This window comes from Chamaea fasciata, unplaced genomic scaffold (genome assembly GCF_029207755.1).
Source record: "Chamaea fasciata isolate MVZ Bird 193981 ecotype frontalis unplaced genomic scaffold, bChaFas1.0.hap1 SCAF_4, whole genome shotgun sequence".
In the NCBI taxonomy this organism is placed as follows: domain Eukaryota; kingdom Metazoa; phylum Chordata; class Aves; order Passeriformes; family Sylviidae; genus Chamaea; species Chamaea fasciata.
This window is the reverse complement of record NW_027094089.1, coordinates 9,045,406-9,064,083: the sequence shown is the minus strand read 5'-3', so window position 1 is coordinate 9,064,083 and position 18,678 is coordinate 9,045,406. Positions and strand designations below refer to the sequence as shown.

The window sequence follows — 18,678 nt, the reverse complement described above, 5'->3', positions numbered from 1 at the left end:
TGCATAGACACCAATTTATCTAAGAAATTTTGGGCAGAAAATTTCCTAAATACCTAGTTTAAGTGAACTTTCTGCATCTGACTTCCAGCAATAAGTTGGGTGAAAATGACTGACTGCACATTGGAAAATCCTAGCATTTAAGATTTTAACTACTACACTATTGAGTATTCACGTCTACATGAAATGCATACGTCAGGAGAAAATTCACCCTGCAATTAAATATTTCAATATCAAGACATTATTTTGAAAAAACAGGAAAGTTATTATCACAAAGCTAAGAAAATTAGACTTTCTACATAATACAAGTAGTGTCAAGAGAAGACATCAATCTGCAATGTACAGAAAATTCAGTTTTGTTGCTATTTTGATTTTTTTTCTTTCACTGGGAAGTTGTAAGTGTAAACCTCTGCATTCAAAGAATACAGTAACACATGATGTTGCCTTTATTTATCCTGTTTCAACTTTATTATTCTAAGAGAGATTCATGCATTTGTCAGAAAAATTCACAATAATAGGCCAATACATCAAAACCAACCAGACAGATCCATTCAAACAAGGTCTCAATACCTCATATCCTGTTGCTATTCTCTTAGGGGTGACACTAAAAACGATTTATTACTAAATCACTTTTTATTTTATAAATAATATTGACTTCTCAATGTCTTGGAAAAGACTTGATCAAAGCTCAGGCAAAACCATTCTTCTTTGCTTATATGAATTTAGTTGTATTAAACCCTATGGACAACTCCTATTCAAAGTGGAAAATTGAGGAAATTATTCACCTAAAATTACCACACCCTCACAATACACAAGCCCACAAATGAGATTTTAAAATTATGTGTGAAAGTAGGAAGTAATACTTTCCAAAGGAACTCGTGAATAAATCAATTCCCATTTAGTTTTATTACACCTTTCTCTCTCTTCCTAAATTTTTCCATTTGATAGATCCTTTAAGTCTAGTGAGGGGAAAAGCTGATAGTCTTTTTATGTACTCTAGGGGATACTTCAAAAGAAACACTTCAAAAACAACCAGAATTCTCAGACCGATGACGCATTCTGTCGATCTCATTCTACTTAAAATACACGGGAATTTTCCAAAGATTATAGAATAATTTTATAGCAAAATACATTTTAGGCAGTTCAAGGCAATTCACTCCTAGATCCTACTCTCATGAATGAAAACTGAATGGATACCTGAACAGGAAACAGTGGCTGCCTACATGTAAGTGACCATGTTTTATTCCACTTATACTATGTGAACAAAACAATTATTAAAAATAATCAGTGTAAGGTATTTAAAAACATTTCTCAGGGCTATGAAAATTAACTGGAAGTACTACTGAGCAATGATTAAGTACTTAGAACTTGAATATATGAATGGTAAGTGGAAACTAAGCATCGTCAATTAGATACTCCAAAATGCTTGTCAAAATTAAAGAAAATTCCCATATGAAAAGGCATTTTTATTCAGCAGAGGTACAGTATATGAAGAAGAAATGCTGTGTTTTAAATAAAATTTAAAAAACTATCATGTAAGAAGGGAAAAGTACTATAACCAAAGAAGAGTATACTAACAAGTTCACTGCCACAACATAGACCCTGTTCTGGCATTCTCACTAAGGAGCACATGCTGAAAATACAGAAGTCCTCCTACCTCCCTTTCTGACCACTGCTCTCCCTCAGAACCCCTGCTCCCCAATAAATCCAAAACCTCAAGGAACTGTCCAAGATCTGGAAAAAAAATACCTTTGATTGTGAGTGTTAAGAAGCATGACCTATGTACCTATGTATCCAAGAGACAGCTATAATAAGTGTCTTAATTTTTTTCCAGAGAAACGGTTTTCCATTGAAAATGATAAATCACTGGAATCCTATGGAATACTGTGCAGTATGTCTCAAAACTTGGACTGAAAAACAGACAAGCTGGTTGACCAGTTGGACTTCCTGCCAGACAACTGGAAATATTGTATATCTGACTTCATTCTGATCTGGAAACATGGAAAGGATACCAGATACAAAAAAAATTATTAAGAATAGGTTGGCTCCAAGAGCTCCAGGTAGGTACTTCAGTAAACTCTGAGAAAGCAGTTTCTTATACCAAATGCTTGGTCACTGAAAAATGCATTGTAGTACTTAATGGATGTAAAGGTGGCACAAAACATATATATTAAAAATAAAAATTAATATCGCCTAGTAGACCAGATTACTCAGAGCCCCATCTAACCTGGCCTTGTAAACTTCCAGGGATGGGGCACCCACACCTTCTTTGGGCATCCTATTCCAGTGCCTCACCATTCTCACAATAAAGAATTTCTGCGTAACAACTAATCCAAACTTACTCTTTTGGTTTAAAACCATTCCCTCTTGTCCCATCACTACTAGCCCCTTGTAAACAAACTATGAAAGTAGTCACTTTTAGCACAACTACTCTGCTGAACTCTCCATCATTTAAAGTCAGTTCTGCGTATCTTTCTGAAAGTGTGAGACAGTTAATCAGCTATCAGTTTGTTCAACAAAATACAGTGTCGTTTTCAGTTGTTTTAAGTAATGGTACTCTATAAAGGTCTTCTATAAGCCCCATGTTCATAAACATTAGGGGTTTCTGCACGACCACTACTCCCACTTTTATCAGTCAAAGTATCAAAATCTGAATGCTCTAGATTGCAGGAAGCTAAAATTTGGATCCCCAGTTAATCTCACTAACATCCCACTAACAGTCTGATCTCAGTCTGAATCAAGTTAAAGCTTTCAAAAAATCTGGATCTCAATTTTTCATTCTTATCCATCTTCTCTTTTCCCAATACCTTTAGCAAAGCTGCAACAGCCTCTTGGTTAGCGTTTCGCACATCTTCTCCATTCACTGTCAGTATCTGGTCTCCTTGCATCAACCTCCCATCTGTATCCGCTATTCCTCCTTTGACAATGTCTGACACAAACACACCTGTGTCATTTCTGCAAATACACACACAAATTTTACAATACAGTTCTGCTTGACAGTCATGTTTATGGCTTCCTACTGGGAACACAAAAAATATTGTCTCTTTTTTCTGCTGAGTAACATTTGTTTAGTTCCTCTAGAGAGGCTGGTTAGCTTAAGCACAAAAATAAGATGTATGGCCTTCAAGCCCACAGGATCTGAGCACCAGACCATAAAAGAAACAGGATAAGCAAGGTCCAGACACTGAATCTCCAGGTACATTACACACCTTTTCCCAACAATGCTCAGCCCAAGGCCTTTACCAGGCTTCTTCTGGAGCTCTACATTCAGCACATCATACATGTCTTCTTCCTTGTACTGGGCTTCATCTCTGTACACAGTCAGACGAACTTTTTGGGGTGTCTGTCGCAGGACATTAATGGCTTCATCATGTGTGGCATTCCTGAGATCAATTCCATTCACCTGCAGTGAAAGTGTACAATGGTAAATTGTGCAGTACCTTCCAGTAGGCAAACACAACAGGTTCAGCTAGCAATAAAAACAAAAGCAACCGAAGAAATCACCATACCTCTAGTATTTGATCACCAGCCCACAGTCGTCCATCTTTAGATGCTGCTCCTTCTTCATATACTTCATGGATAATGATTGCTCCCTGTCAACAAAAACAACAAAATTGCATATTGAAAGATCAGGCATCAAAAACTTCTGAACCAAAAGTAACTGAAAATTGTTACTAAAATTTATCAATGACAAGTCAGACGGAATGGAAGCCAGATGTATGATGAACAAATTACCAAAACATTTAAGAAGCTCATTTATATGTCTAATTTTAGAAAGGGCCTTCTTCTTATTTTTCTTTTGCATCTTTCTATAAATGCTATAGAAACATATGAAAAAACTCTCTTCTATCAGACTTTAATTTCATAACTGTCATTTCACTTGAGTGACACATGTATTTTTCCAACCAACCAGTAAAGTGTCTGCTCCTCCAACAATGCTCAGACCAAGACCAGTCCGCCCTTTGGAGATATCAATGGTTGTTTCACATCCAGGAATGATGGGACAAGTAGATGGGTCAGAGGTTAACATGGCTGGAGTTGAAGACCTGCTTGTGTCTAAAACAACAATGAAACATTCTGGTTTCAGTAACAGAGTTCAGTATTATGAAAGTGACTTTAAAAAAAGCATTTTTCAGAGTTCACTGACAGTTGTATAGCAATAGCTGAACAGTTGATCCATAGAAAATGTTGCTGCCAATTCTGCCTCTTCCTCAGAGAGTACTATCCTGTATTTTATTTGCCATGTCTCCTGTAGTTTTTATGCCATCAAGTACCTGGACTATAGTCTGGACAGCCAAAGCAGATATTGTACACAACCTATTCTATTTAGGAAAGAATTTAATTTAAACATCTATTTGATGTATGTATTACTTCAGTCATTATTGACTTAGAAGTGTTTTTATTGCTTAATCAATAACTAACATCCATCAGAAATATCTTGACCTCCCACTCCGAAGGAGAAGAATCAAACGTGGCTACTCATAAATGGCAAGACAATCGACCATCCTCTTTTTCCACGAAAAATGACATTCATTTAAAAGAATGCCTTTCACTTGGTTCTAGACAACCAGGACAGAGGCACCGGCTGCACGTCTGAGATGGTGGAGAGAATCCTTTCATCCTCCTGCCTCTGCAACAGGAAGGCAAGAGATCTTCAATATGGGGGCACAATGCTTTATTTGCATAAACATGTAATGTGAAAATATTATAAAATGGAGAAGACAGCTTAGTGCATACAAAAAGGGAAAACTTACAAGCCACATCCTTGTTTTTATGTTACAACCCCAGTGAATACAGACACACAAGGAAAACATTACTTTTCACTGCTTCTGGTTCTGGTGAGCTGGAAGTGGGGACAGCTGCTGCTGGTGGTTGCATATTCCTCTTCTCTGCTGGGACAGTGCTGGGAGGGGCTGGTGCTGTTGTGAGGTTATCTGTCTCTGCTGGGTTGATTGTAAGCCTCACCACAGATCTGGATGTCTTCAGGAGACTAATAAACTGAATGATGAAAAGAAAAGCCTATGAAAATTGTAACCAGATTGTTCAGCTGCAAACCAAAAATAAAGCAGAACAACAGTTCTGCAAACTGGAGCTACTAGTCACAGTCCTGCAGGATTCCTTACAAGGAACAAACAAAAATATTGATTTTTTTTCTAAGAAACCTTTTCCCACAAAACTTTGCTGAACTATACTAGATGAGAATACTGCAGTCTTTCATTGGCTTCTCTGGAAAAAAACCACTATACTGCATAGCAATTATTAGAGAAACAGAAGTATTGCCTTTTAATGCTGGGTGTAGCCCAATTCTTATCTCACAGAAGTCAATGCCAAAATATCTACTAAACTAAAGAAATGTTCAACAGTCATTCTAGAAGAAAAACCTGAAAATAGACCTGAACTATGGAAGGGAGACAAGGACACCAGGGTGTAACACGAAATCTAGTTCAAAGAAATACTGAAAACCCTTCAAAATCAATTGCCATCTTACAGAAAAGACACCAAATCCTCTTGAGACTTTACTTTACTCTTTCAGTAGAGATATTTTCAGAAATTACTCATTCTCCATTCTTAAAAAGCTTACCTACCCCTATCTCCTTACAGGCAACTTCACTATCTCTTACTTATTTACTGCCTCAGAGATAGCAGTACATCAGAGAGTAAGACTGATGCTCTCCTAATTGCCCTTTAACAAACAGAAAGTAATCCACTCATGCCTAAAGAATCACTCTTCTTGGCAGCAAGGCAGGTGCTAGTAAAAAGGCCTCCTTGATTTACTACAGAACCCAAACTGAGTTTGCAGAGCTGGAAGCTAAAAATAAATCTTGTTATTTAGGAATGAAGATATTTTTCTCCAAAGGTTTGAAATATCATGCTTGGATTATAATGAGGCTGTTACTACAGACAGTTCCGATGGATAAGCACAGTTTATGACTTGATTTACACTGATACAACTCACTCATGTAAATTTATGTGTACTAATTTTACTGGTTCTAACACTTTTAAAGTGGATTACCTATGCAGAGCCATTATTGAGCAATAGTTCATGGCTTTTGTCCCACTACTAAGTGTCTCTCAGTCATCACGTCTGAACCACAGGGAAAATAAAATCACATTTGAAGCAGAGAGAGGAGGATTCATGTAGTGCATTAATGCAGAATAATAGTTGAGCTGTAAATTTAGGCTTTAGATTATTTTGCAGTATTTTCCATATCCAGACAGTGCCTGCAGATCTTGGCTTTTTTAGCCAGCTTTGAAAATTAAGTATTGTGAGAACCTCACTAATTTAACAATTGACACAATCACCTCCTACATTAAGTACTGTGCTTTCTGTAACATTCGTGACATTTCAGAAGCACCTTTTCCACAGGATATCCCACAACAATTTCATCATCCACTGCCAGAATCACATCTCCAACTTTGATACGCCCATCCTGAAAAAACATAAAATAAAAAATATGAATGATGGATGCTATTCCAAAAAACATTCTTCATTCCCTAATCAGATTTGAAAGATTCTCACACCTTTGCAGCCACACCATGATCTGTTAAGCTTTTAATAACTACTCCATTTGTTGTGTCTTCTTCACTAATGGCAATTCCAAAACCTCCTTGATCCTGGGGAAAATAGAAAAATATAAATAATTAAGTACTGTGACATCAGAATGTTAGAATACAAACACTAAAGATCAGTGAAGCCTGATGACACAGGAAGTCTGAGGTTTCACAAATATTTTTGTTTTAAGTCATTTCAGGAATAGATTCTGTCAATCTACTAACAGTATACTGACTACCAAGATAAATCTGAGACACTTCTAAATGCAAACCCATTCCTTTGAAACTTACAAGGTAAACTGTGATTCAGTTTTTACTTTGAACAATTAAGGCACTGATTTTACTTGAGGAACCCTCAGTAGATGGTTATAAAAAGTTCAGCAAATGGAACAAGAGAATACTTCTTCCAGACACACGAAGCAACTGGCAAATCAAAACCAGCCCTTCTGTGAAGCAAACTTTGGGGTCCATTCCCAAACAGGAAGAGCAAATCTCTAGAAATCTCTTTTCTGACTTCTAGTAACTAAGAGATTGTTTGCTGTAAGAGGGACAGCATTATGAAATTGAATGGCTACTGAATAAAAATGTGAGTGATGTAAATTCAGTACATACCTTAGGAAGTTCCACATACTGAATGTTTTTACATGAACTCAAGTAAGAAAATGCACCCGGGTTTGCAACACTGATATCAATCTAAGAGAAAAAGAAAATGCAACTATAAGCAACTATATCCAACATTTTGCAACAAAACAAAGTAGTGCACACACATTTAAAGTGAGTCTTCTCATTTTCTATCTTCCTTTAAACTTCCAAAACCCTATTGATGGGAATATGAGATTTACTTCATAGTATAGAAGAATATAAAATGAAACAAAATTGATCGGAGCTGTACTAAATTTAGAAACTTTACTAAAATCTCACTTCTTTTTTTCTATGGGTTTCTTCCTCTTTTACTGTATTTCTTAAGCAGACAGGGTCCTTCTCTATCCAGAACAATGTTAGTATTCTAGTCAAATAAGAGAAACAAATATTTACTTTACCTCTTGATGTTGAAGTGTCCCTGAATTACACTGTGAAGCCTCTACTGACTTTGCAGGGCAAACAGCCATCTGATTTACTGCATCTTTGTTTCTGCAATATATTGAGTTAAAGAATGGAGTAAGAAGACAATACTAGCACCCCATATTTCTTAGGACAAGCTTAAGTCTGGTTCTTAATTTCTGGCACTCACAATACAAATATCAAACAGAAAACTCCAAGACATATTTAACAAGTAGTAAGACTGTGTTCAAAAGCACATCTATGTTATCAATATTAAAAATAACAAATACTGTGTTGTGGACCCGATATTTTCTGAGCCTGAGAATTGCTAGCTCTTCCCAAGGGAAACTTTTCAACAGTTTTCTTCTTCCCAAAACAACCTCGTGTAAAAAACATTCCTTTCCCATAACAACAGGTGTTGTTTGCTATTTCTGTTACTTAGCCAATAGGAGAAGTGTCAGTCCTATAGACCAATAATGTGCCTTCTTAGCGCATGTTATAAAAGGGCTGAATGAATTGTAAATAAAGCCTTCTGATTTCTACTGCCTTCTGACTACAGTCAAGCATTTTTATTTAGTGTTCTACTGCAACACTGTGTGAAACTTGAGCACATTGAAGATCAAACCTTTTCAGCCAACCTTTAACCAGAACTTACCTGATAAAGATTACTTTAACTTTAGACGGTGCACATTTGATTATTGAAGAAGCATTCTGATGAGTCCTTCCATAAAGGATTTGGCCATTTATCTAGATAAAGAAAGGTAGCAATTATTTATGAAAGTATTTTAATTCCTTGTGCTTAAACTAATTTTTAAGCCTTAAAAAAATCTGTATCACTGACTGAACAGCACCTGTATAAAAATAAGAGCGTTATGTTACGACCTACTTTTACTCTCTTCTTCTAGTAAAAATATTCACTATAGTTAGACTTCAGATTAACACTGTCACAGTACTAAAAATGTCGTCTGAGTTATACTGGGTTGACTTGGCACATCATCTATTTTCACTTGCCTTCATCACTTCATGACTGATGAGGTGATTAAGCAGGGCCATGGGAATTTCTAACCGTAACAAATAAATTAATTGCTTATATCCTGCAATGAGATTGCTATTATTTATTGAATCTCAGGCACACCAAATCCCTGAGCCAGGCACTTTATACACAGAAGTCTGAACACTGGCACATTTAGCAGAGTTTTAAACTAGATTTGATGAGGAATAGGGAAGGGGGATGTACTTCTGTGTGTCAGAGAGGAATGGGGAAACACCAACACTTTAGAAAGCTACACAGACAACTGTAAATTGACCCAAATGAACTAAGGAGGCTTTTTCTCAAAAGGTGAAGAGGTTGATAATCCATCCTAAGAGCCTCTACACCAATATGGGCAGCATGGGCAACAAGCAAGAGGAACCAGAAACCAGTTCCTCGACTGCACCAGAATGGTGCAATTCAAAGCCTATAATCTAGCTGTTCTCATAGAAACTTGATGAGAGGAATCACACAACTGGAACATTCCAATCAAAGGCTACAACCTTCCTCAGAAGAGAGAGGCTGCAAAGGAGGGCAGATGTGGTGTGCTCTGTGTTAAGGAATTGATAGATTGTGAAGAGCTGCTTTTGAGAAACAGCCAAAAACAGCTCAAGAACCTGTGGGTTCTTGAGAAATGAAGGACAGCATCAGTGAGGGACACCTTGTGGCTGGGGTCCACCACAGGCTGCCTGATCACGGCAAGCCTGTTGACAAGACCTCTTCAGATACAGAAATCATTGTGCTTGCAGGCTCTCATTCTAATGGGGAATTAGAACCACCTGCATGCCTGCCAGGAAAGCGGTACAGCTGACTGCATGCAATCCAGAAGACTTCTGGAGTGCATTGAGGTCAACTTCCTGGTCCCTGTAGTGGACACAGCAACCAGAGAAGCAGTGTTACTGGACCTGGTGCTCACCAGAGCTCATTAGAAAGACTGAGACTGGAGGAAGCCTTGCTGTAGTGACCATACTCTGGTTAAATCACTGATCTCAAGGAACATGGGCTTGAAAAAGAGCAGAGTCAGAACTGACCCTGATCTTTAGAATAATGGATTTCCAGCTGTTGAAAGAATTAGTGGATGGGATTCCCCCAGCAACTGTCCTTTGGGATAGAGGACCTCACCAGCGCTAGTAGCTTTTTGAGGATACTCCATCCTCATTTGTGAGAAAACAAGTTAGGCAAGCTAGCTGGAAATCAGCATGGCTATAAAAGGATCTGCTCCTCAAACTGAGGAGTAAGAAAGAAATGCATAGCCAGTAGAACTAGGGACAGATGGTCTGGGAAAAGTACGTGGATATGGTCTGGATGTGTGTAGAGATGGGTTTAGGAATACTAAGGCACAGAAGAAAGGGGCTTTGGCAACGGATGCAAAGAGTTATCAGAAAGGGTTCTGTAAGTACAAGGGATAAGAAAAGAAAGGCCAAGGAGAGTGCACCTCCCTGACAAACAGGAATGGGCAGCTGGTGGTAATGGATATGGAGAAGGGTGATGAACTCTGAAAGTTCTTCATGTCAGTCTTCAATGGCAGCCTGGCTTCTCACATCTCTCTTGTTATTGAACTTCTAGGAGGAGGTTGGGAGAAGCAAAGTCTTTCCCACTGTAAGTAAAAAACAAGTTTGAGACCACTTGATGAAACTAAATAGGCACAAGTCAACAGGGTTTGATGATCTGGAATCCAGATTCCTGAGGGAACTGGCTAATGTGGTTGCCAAGGAACTCTTCATCATACTTAAGAAGTCAATAGAGGTAAGGTAAAGTCCACAGTGACTGGAAAAAAGAACGTCACTCTCATTTCTTGAGAATGGAGAAGGAAGACCTAGGAAACCACGGACTATTAAGCCCCATCTCTGTACCTGGGAACATCATGTAGCAGATCCTCATGGAAGCAATGTTAAGGCACACAGAAGACAAGGAGGTGATCTGAGACAGACAGCACAATCCATGACATCACTTAAGCATCTGTAAGGCCTTTGACAAAGTTCTGCACAATGTCCTTCAAATTAGAGAAAGACAAATCTGAAGGGTGGACTATTAGGCAGATAAGGAACTGGCTGGATAGAGGCAGGCATACAGCTGTGCTCAATGACTATGTGTCCAGGTGGAGGCTGGTGACAAGTCAGGAAGGGCTCTGTCCTAGGACTGGGGCTCTTTAGTATCTTCATCAATTAAACAGATTAAGAGATCGACTACACCCTCAGCAGATTTGCAGATGACATGAAGATAAGTGGTGTAGTTCACACAACATAAAGATAGGATGCCATCTGGAGAGACCTGGACACACTTGTCAAGCGGGCCCATGGTATCTCATGAGGTGCAACAAGTCCAATTACAAGGTCCAGCACGTGGGTTGGGGCAATCCAAGACAAGAGTATAGACTGGGAACAGAAGTCATTGAGAGAAATCCTGTAGAGAAGGACTTTGGGATTCTTGTAAATGAAAATCTGGACATGAGCCAACACTCTAGGCTTGCAGAGTGTTGTAAGCCTAGAGGCCAATGACATCCTGGGCTGCATCCAAAGAGGTGTGACCAGAAGGTCAAGGGAGGGAATTCTCCCCTTCTACTCTGCCCAGGTGAGACCTTACCTCAAGTACTGCATCCAGATATGGAGTCCTCAGCACAAAAAAGATGTGGATCTGTCAGAGCAGCTCCAAAGGAGGACCATGAATATGATCAGAGGGCTGGACCACCTCTCCTGTGAAGACAGGCTGAGACAGTTGTGTTTGTTTAGCCTGGAGAAGAGAAAGCTCTAAGAAGACCTCATTGCAGCCTTCCAGAACTTAAAGGGGGCTTACAAAAAAGAGGAACAGTAACTTTTTACATGGGATGATAGGGATATGACAAGGGGCAATGGTTTCCAACTGAAAGAAGCAAGTTTTAGATTAGATGTCAGGAAAAAACTCTTAACCCAGAGGATAGTGAGGCACTGGAATTGGTTGCCCAGAGAAGGATGTGGATGCTCCATCCCTAGAAGTGTTCAAGGACAGATTGAATGGGACCTGAGCGACTTGATCTGGTTGTTGGCAATCCAAGCCATTGAGGAAGACTTGCAAGTAGACGGTCCTTAAGGCTCCTTCCAACCCAAGCTTTCAATTAGGACTCCACACCTACTATCTGAAGATGTGACCGGCAATCTTTTTTCCATTTCGCAGAGCAGACTAGTCACTACAACACCTTGAAGTACCTATGATACAGTTAGGAGAGGAGCTATCACTGTCAATTTGCAGACTAAGGCCATTATTTGCTAGCATTTTATTAGTTGCATTTTTTCTTGAAAACGGAAAACCACTGTGCTGAAGTTAACTCAAGAAAAGAGAAATGATTGAAAAAGGACGGTTTGGACCTACACAAAGGGAAAGTAATTAAATGCACACAGGTAGCACTAACAGAAGCAGAGATGCAGCAAAGCAACAGATACAAGACACAGTACTGAGCACTGGGCATAACACCAACCACCTCCTAGGCAGGGTGTGTGCACAAGGCATGGTCACAGGGATACTGAGCCCTCTAATTTACACTGGAGTTCACAACCCGAATGTAGCATTTCCTGCAGTGTCTGCCACAGCCTTGTGAAAAATAAATGGCCAGGCAGCCAAATGGCAGAATGGGATATGGCCCTCAAAGCTGAAAGACAGGTGCTTGGAAATATAGGGAGTAAGCTCAGAAGTCTCAGAAGAGGCTCAGGCAATTTCTTAGCATTAGTCAGCAAGTTCACAGTGTGGACAGTAAGCAACAAATCACAAGATGATAGATTCAGACAGATGTGCTTCAACATCTTTTCAGAATATTTCACCTCTTCAACATCAGGATTTTAAAAACAGATGTTTCAAGTTAACTGTGTCACAAACAAAGTTCCCTCCATGAGAATCGGTCCACAGTGCCACAAATCCCTTAATTTCTTTCCTAGTCTCCTTTCTCAATGTCTCCCTCAAGCTTTGTTCGGGTTCGCCATTCCCCCTCTGTACCGTTCCCCCAGTACATCCTTGAACATCTCCACATATGGCGTTGAAGTTACACAAAGCATTTCTGTGAAAGTAGTATTACCTAATGCTATCAGAAAGAATGGGAAAAACTATAGCAGGGAATAATTCTCCAAGTATCATCAGCTGGGCTGTGGGAATACAGAAACATAAGTTATGCTCACATATGTACTTGAAAAGTCAGTTGCATGTTTAGTGGTTTGGTCACTCCACTCCACTAGAAAATAGCAACCAAACATATCATGAGTTAGAAATCCATAATAAAAAGAGATCTGTTCCTGTTTCCCCAATTTAATTTCCACATTCTGTGTTACACAATATAAAAATATTCTGCTATTATCATGCTTCTAGTAAACAGAGAAGTAATTAGAAAGTCTGGAGTACTCCACAGATGTATAGACTGGAGGACTTCAGGATTTTTCAGTCTGCAATTCACTGCCATTCCATATGTCTCCGTAACTCAGAAACTGCTGTCGTCCCACATTCAACACACCTTCACAGAGAATTGCAGAATCTTCTGAGTTGGAAGGGACCCACAAGGACCACTGAGACCAACTCTAAATTGAATGGTGCCTTCAGGGATCTAATCCATGACTTGGTGTTATTATTGATGCCTTAAGCTTTAGCTTTCATACTTTTTCATATTCTGTGCTGCCTAGGTGTGTAGCTCTGAGCCTCACATTAAGTGTTAGGCAGTTCTCTTCACAGAGTAGGTAGACAAAACAATCCTTTTCCACCTTGAGACCAAGGACAACTGTTACGAGTTTCAGGCCCAAAAAAGCATAAACAACGGGGGGCTGAGGGGAGAGAACAAAGAGGATGGCTCTTCATAACCTGAAGCTATAATTGGACAATTAAACCCCAATATGCAAATGGATCAAAACTTATAAAAGTTGAAACCTCATGAGCGGTCGTCCATTTTATGATCATTTTGGGTCCATCTTGGATGTAGCCCTGGCCACACTCTTGTACTTGGAGGTATCCAAGGTGTATCCTTTAAGGCCTTTTAATAAATACCTATTTTATTCTCTTAGCTCTGTCTAGGCTCTGTTCCAGGTCAGCCTTCTCAAGGCATCATTATAACCAGGAAAAAAAACCACTACACTTATCTGGCATACATCAGAAAGAAAATCTGATAACATGGTGATATGAACTTGGATAAACTGGAGATTTCAAAGTCCACTAAAAACATATATATTTCAGCAAGAATCTGGTATTTTAAGTCAGTACATTTGGGCTTCAGTATAAGTTGCAAGAACTCACCTCTAGCAACTCATCTGCAATCTGTAATCTGCCATCTTTTCCAGCTGCTCCATTTGGATCAATTCCCACTATAAAGACACTCATCCTGGATCGGTCTTTGTTACCAGCAAGACTAAGTCCCAGACCTGTCTTTCCTTTTTCCAGCTCAATCATGTGTAGCTCCCCTGGTAGATTTCCATAGCGCTGCATGATTTTTTCTAAAAGTAAAAGTGTGGGTAGCAAAGGTTGGATTAACATTAGAAAGTTTCACAACTAGAGAGTCAAGATCAGTGCTCAGTGGGCAGTATCTGACAGAAGAAGCCCAAAATGATTACATTTACAATGTAAAACACATCTTTTTTTTAATTAACACTTAGGTGATTTATAATAATATTTCTAGCTTATTGTTCTCCATATAACTTCAGAAAACATTATAACTTCTCTTAAAAAAAAATTCATACACAAAAGAAGTAATTTTCTCTCCAGTAACATTTTCAGGTAACAGAAATGTTACTGGAGAGAATTCATATTGATCACTTGTGCCACTGACCACTTAAACCAACAGTTACCTGGAGTACACTGAAATTCTTCAAGTACTCCTACATTAAATTTGGACCATAAAGAAAAAAAAATTGCAGTGCAAGTAAAAAAAAGAAATTAGTTTCGTATTTAACTATGTCCATCTGACCAAGCACAACTAAAACAGCAACCTTGATGCACATGAGAAAGAGGCAGTTCAAATTAGATGCCCCTACACCTGTGTCTTATACAGTGCAATTTTAGCACAGAGTATTTCAAATATTATCAGAGGAAAAAACTTACTCCAGCTGTAACCGAACTCATCCTCCTTTTCCACATCTTCTGGGACTCTGATAGAGGATGACTGTGCAACATCACAGCTCATTCCTGAAAATGCTGAAGGAGGGGGCAGAGGCAAATTACAAAGCGAAGTCTTTTCTGGTTCTGTATCAGACTGACCAAATGCCTGTGGAGAATAAGAAAAAATGAAGTGGCTAAGAAGATGCAGGCTCTCTGTGGGGCAAACCTAGTATACAAAAATGTCAAAATGGCAATGACTATAGCTTCAAAGTTTCAATACCAAGCAGCTGAAACTCTAAATTAATAACAGCACACTGAAAGGCAGAGTTCAAAGATGGAAACAAACACTAGGCAAGGTAGGAAAAAAACATCACTCCAAAATGTATCTGGAAGCAAACAATTCACAATAAAAGCCCAATTCAGTAAAGTTTTATGTGCCATTATATGTTTCAGAAAAAGCTTTTTATGAAGACTTGAGTGCTTTTGTTTTAGTGCCAGATTTGTAAAAGACTTATAACCAGTTTTATTTTTTAAAGTCATCACATATAATTTCCTCCCATCATATGCTTAGGAAGCCAAATATGAGAAAAGAGAAAGTAAACAAAAAACTGGGTACTCTCAGAATACCTACAGGAAAAAAAAAGCAACTGGCATATTCACAGAAAGGTCAGTTAAAAATCAAAATTATACAGATGATAACTGAAGAAATCCATAGTGACTGGACTTTTTCAGTCTCATTTACTAGTTTCCTATAAGCTGGACAGAGATCAAATAAAGGAGGATACAGGTTAAGTCACAAGAGACAAATACTTTAGGTCTTGATGTGTTCTATTCATATTCACAAAAAGTTAAGAGGTATAAATGCACGACTACTGCATGGTTAAATATAATTAAAATACAAATTAAATATTATTTTAATTAAATATATTTTCATAATTAAAATAAATTAAAACATAATGGTGAAATGCCCAAATCCACAGCCTTGCAAGGTTCCATTCAAGACAGTTTCCTTGAGTAATACGGACTCTGATAAGGGATTTCACTATGTGAAATATGTATAATTTTGCCTTGCTTAGAGTAAACACCTAAGCAAGAAACTTCTCTCTGAACATCATTACTCTTTAGCTTATGACCAAGAGACCTTGATACTTGCTAGATCAGCTCTGAACTAAACAACAAGAATTTTAAATGAAAACCCTGCATTTTTACAACACTCATGTTTTCAGGTGTGTTGCCCTAGCTTCATAACCCTATTCTTGCTATCATTTCAGTTCCCACTACCTCCATCAGCAAGTTTGAACACAGTACCTCAGATGTACCATCTTTAGGTGCCAGAATCACTTAGGTATAATCTCTTCATCAGAGGCAACAGTGAAATGAATAACAACATACACCTCAGAAGACTTCATCAGCTTTCAGACTGAAGGTGTTGAGAAATCTGGGAAGTTACAAGTTTAATAATTCTGAAATTTAAGGAAGTTCCCATGTCTAAACAAAAATTACTTATCTTCACTCTGTAACTCCAAAGATATGAAGATATTGCAAATGCCCTGTTCCAGCTCTCTCATTCTGCTTCTGCTTGAAAAAGATTTTCCTCTCATTTAGGAACTTGTTCTAGGACCGAAGAACTCACTGAATGTCAAAAGTGTAGGAACTGACATACAAGCCAATATTTTTTATAAAAAGAATTATTTAAGTTTTGTATGAATTTTTTATCATTAGTCACATTGCACCATGCTTCAAACCTAAGACAATGTCATCATCCTAAGATGAGACCTAATGTCCCGAAACTGAAGCAACAAAATTCTTGCAAAGACATTGTCACCTACCAGAATCAGAGAAGATAGAAACACTACCTAGTAACATTAAAAGTTATTTTTCACAATCAAAATTCATGTGTCCACAAAAAGAAAAGTAGGTAATACATCTCCATATCGAGGAGGGACAAAAGGGAAAAAAGTTCTAGAAAATGTCTTTTTTCAGAGTTCTTCCAAGAGTTTTACAAAAGCTAAATAACATCCTGGAAAATGAGGAAATACAGTGTCGTGGTGGGTTGATCCCGGCTGGAGGCCAGGTGCCCACCAAAGCTGCTCTATCACTCCCCTTTTCAGCTGGACGGGGGAAAAAAAAAAATGAAAGTCACCCCATAGCCTCCCCAACTACCATTATCTTACAACACAAATCCAATACAAGTGTGAGATCAAAACACATCAGCAAACCTTAGCTTTTATGTTTTAAAATGAAAATTAACATATTAATTTAGAGGTACTGTTTGTAAGTGACAGTGCCCAAGAACAGCAAAATTTAAAAAAAAAAATCACCAAAAAACGGAACAAAATATTGGTGTTAAGGACCTCTGGAAGATTTGTAAGGTGTGGATGTAGGGCTACATCCTGACAGATTTGCACTTATTAACTGCAGCCATCATAATATGACTGAAAAAAAAGCATCTTTTTGTGTCACTGAAAATATGCAAAAACATAACATAATCTGAACATTTCTGAGGTTTAAGGAAATGCTGAAATGAAAGTGCAAGCAAGGCTCCTTTGTAGGAGGGTAAAAACTGTGCTAGAATGCCATTTGGGGGGAGGGGAACATGTCCTGCCTGCAGAACTCAGCCTGACATATTTCCACAGCCAGAAGAAGAAGACAGTCCCCACAGTTTACACACACATAAGACTTTTGCTCCCTGAATCGGGCAACGCGCAAAAAAACCTAAAAGGCTTTAACTCATGAAATACTTTCAGTGTGCCACACCACAGTATTTCATTAAAAATGCAAAGCATCCAAGAGTTGCTGAACTCATTTAGCTACTAGGGTCACTCTGATCACAGCCAGGCAAATACTGAAAACGGCAGCCAGTCTGGAACTCGAAAAAATGAAGGCACAGGCAGAAGAAAAAGCACTCCAGAAGTACTCCAGAAGTTATCACAGACCATGTACAGCACACATACAGTAGCACCAACTGATGTGAGTTAAGACAAACCTTGAATGGTGTGGGAACAAAAGGGTTAGTTGGGGAACAACGGAAGGTAACCCTAATTGGATTCGATACCTCCTACAGTAACAGAAAACAGCAATCCACATGTTATACCACCTTTGGCAATATACAGTACTATTAACCAATAACTCATATTCAATTATGGATTCATTTTACTAACTGCAGCAACTTTATTAACTTGATTTATAAATGGACAAAAGTATTTACAGGGTTACTAATGACCCTGATTCATCAAAGTTTCTCACTATACGTGAAACTGAGTTCAGAAAAGAGAGAGACAAAAAAAGGCCATTCTTATATCAGTGCTAAGAAAGGAACTATATATGAACTACACGATCATCAGGTTTTCTTTCAAAATGCATGCGATGTTTTTCAGAAACAGTTTTGAAAATATAAGAAAACGTAAGTCATCATTTATGTTACATGTCTACTCCCTTTTCTCAGAACTGTAACAAACACAAAAAGAGATTTCAAAACACACATGCAATTATACACCACATATCACATCGTGTTTGTTGCACATACAATATTTTTGACAACATGGGAAAATAGACAAAGGGCACAATCACTTCCAAGATGTAAAACGAGCTAGCAATTATTTTATTAAACCAAAAATGCATGCATATTAGGATTAAGTTTTTTTTTTATTACAGGTTAACACTGTTCCCATTGTGAACTACATGCAGAAAGTAAGCACTAGCCAAAAAAAAAAAAAAAAAAAGTCTAAAAGTCTACCTTTTTTTGTATTTACAAAGACATCAGGAAAATATTTTCAAGAAGCATCATTAAAAAAAAGCTGCCAGTTTGTTTGGGTCTTTTTTCATGCAAAAATAAAAGAGATATATCAAAGCTGGAAAGTCATAACCACAAAACACCAAAAAGATGTACATAGCAGCAAAACACTTTACACTGATGAGAGTTACACTTAGTCGGTATTTTATATACCTTAGGGACTGATCTTAAAACTGAAAACCAACTCCTTTGGTAGCTCTGAATAGATCAGATTTAGTGGTTATGA

At 38.2% G+C, this 18,678-nt stretch overlaps 1 protein-coding gene across 6 annotated transcripts in view; it reads right to left on the bottom strand.

Moving 5' to 3' along the window:
• MPDZ (multiple PDZ domain crumbs cell polarity complex component) overlaps window positions 1–18,678 on the bottom strand; it is a 96,811-nt gene that overhangs the window by 9,093 nt on the left and 69,040 nt on the right. For 4 of the 6 annotated variants that reach the window (XM_066180837.1, XM_066180839.1, XM_066180838.1 and 1 more), the window contains 12 exons: window positions 14,663–14,825; window positions 13,862–14,058; window positions 8,246–8,337; window positions 7,590–7,680; window positions 7,162–7,242; window positions 6,520–6,612; window positions 6,354–6,428; window positions 4,815–4,995; window positions 3,908–4,053; window positions 3,507–3,590; window positions 3,207–3,400; window positions 2,805–2,952 (listed from right to left, as the gene is read on the bottom strand). In XM_066180837.1, the coding sequence (XP_066036934.1) occupies window positions 2,805–2,952; window positions 3,207–3,400; window positions 3,507–3,590; window positions 3,908–4,053; window positions 4,815–4,995; window positions 6,354–6,428; window positions 6,520–6,612; window positions 7,162–7,242; window positions 7,590–7,680; window positions 8,246–8,337; window positions 13,862–14,058; window positions 14,663–14,825 (1,545 nt within the window). Of the gene's footprint in view, window positions 1–2,804; window positions 2,953–3,206; window positions 3,401–3,506; window positions 3,591–3,907; window positions 4,054–4,814; window positions 4,996–6,353; window positions 6,429–6,519; window positions 6,613–7,161; window positions 7,243–7,589; window positions 7,681–8,245; window positions 8,338–13,861; window positions 14,059–14,662; window positions 14,826–17,645; window positions 17,718–18,678 lie in introns of all 6 variants that reach the window. The other 2 variants (XM_066180835.1, XM_066180836.1) reach the window with 1 other exon arrangement.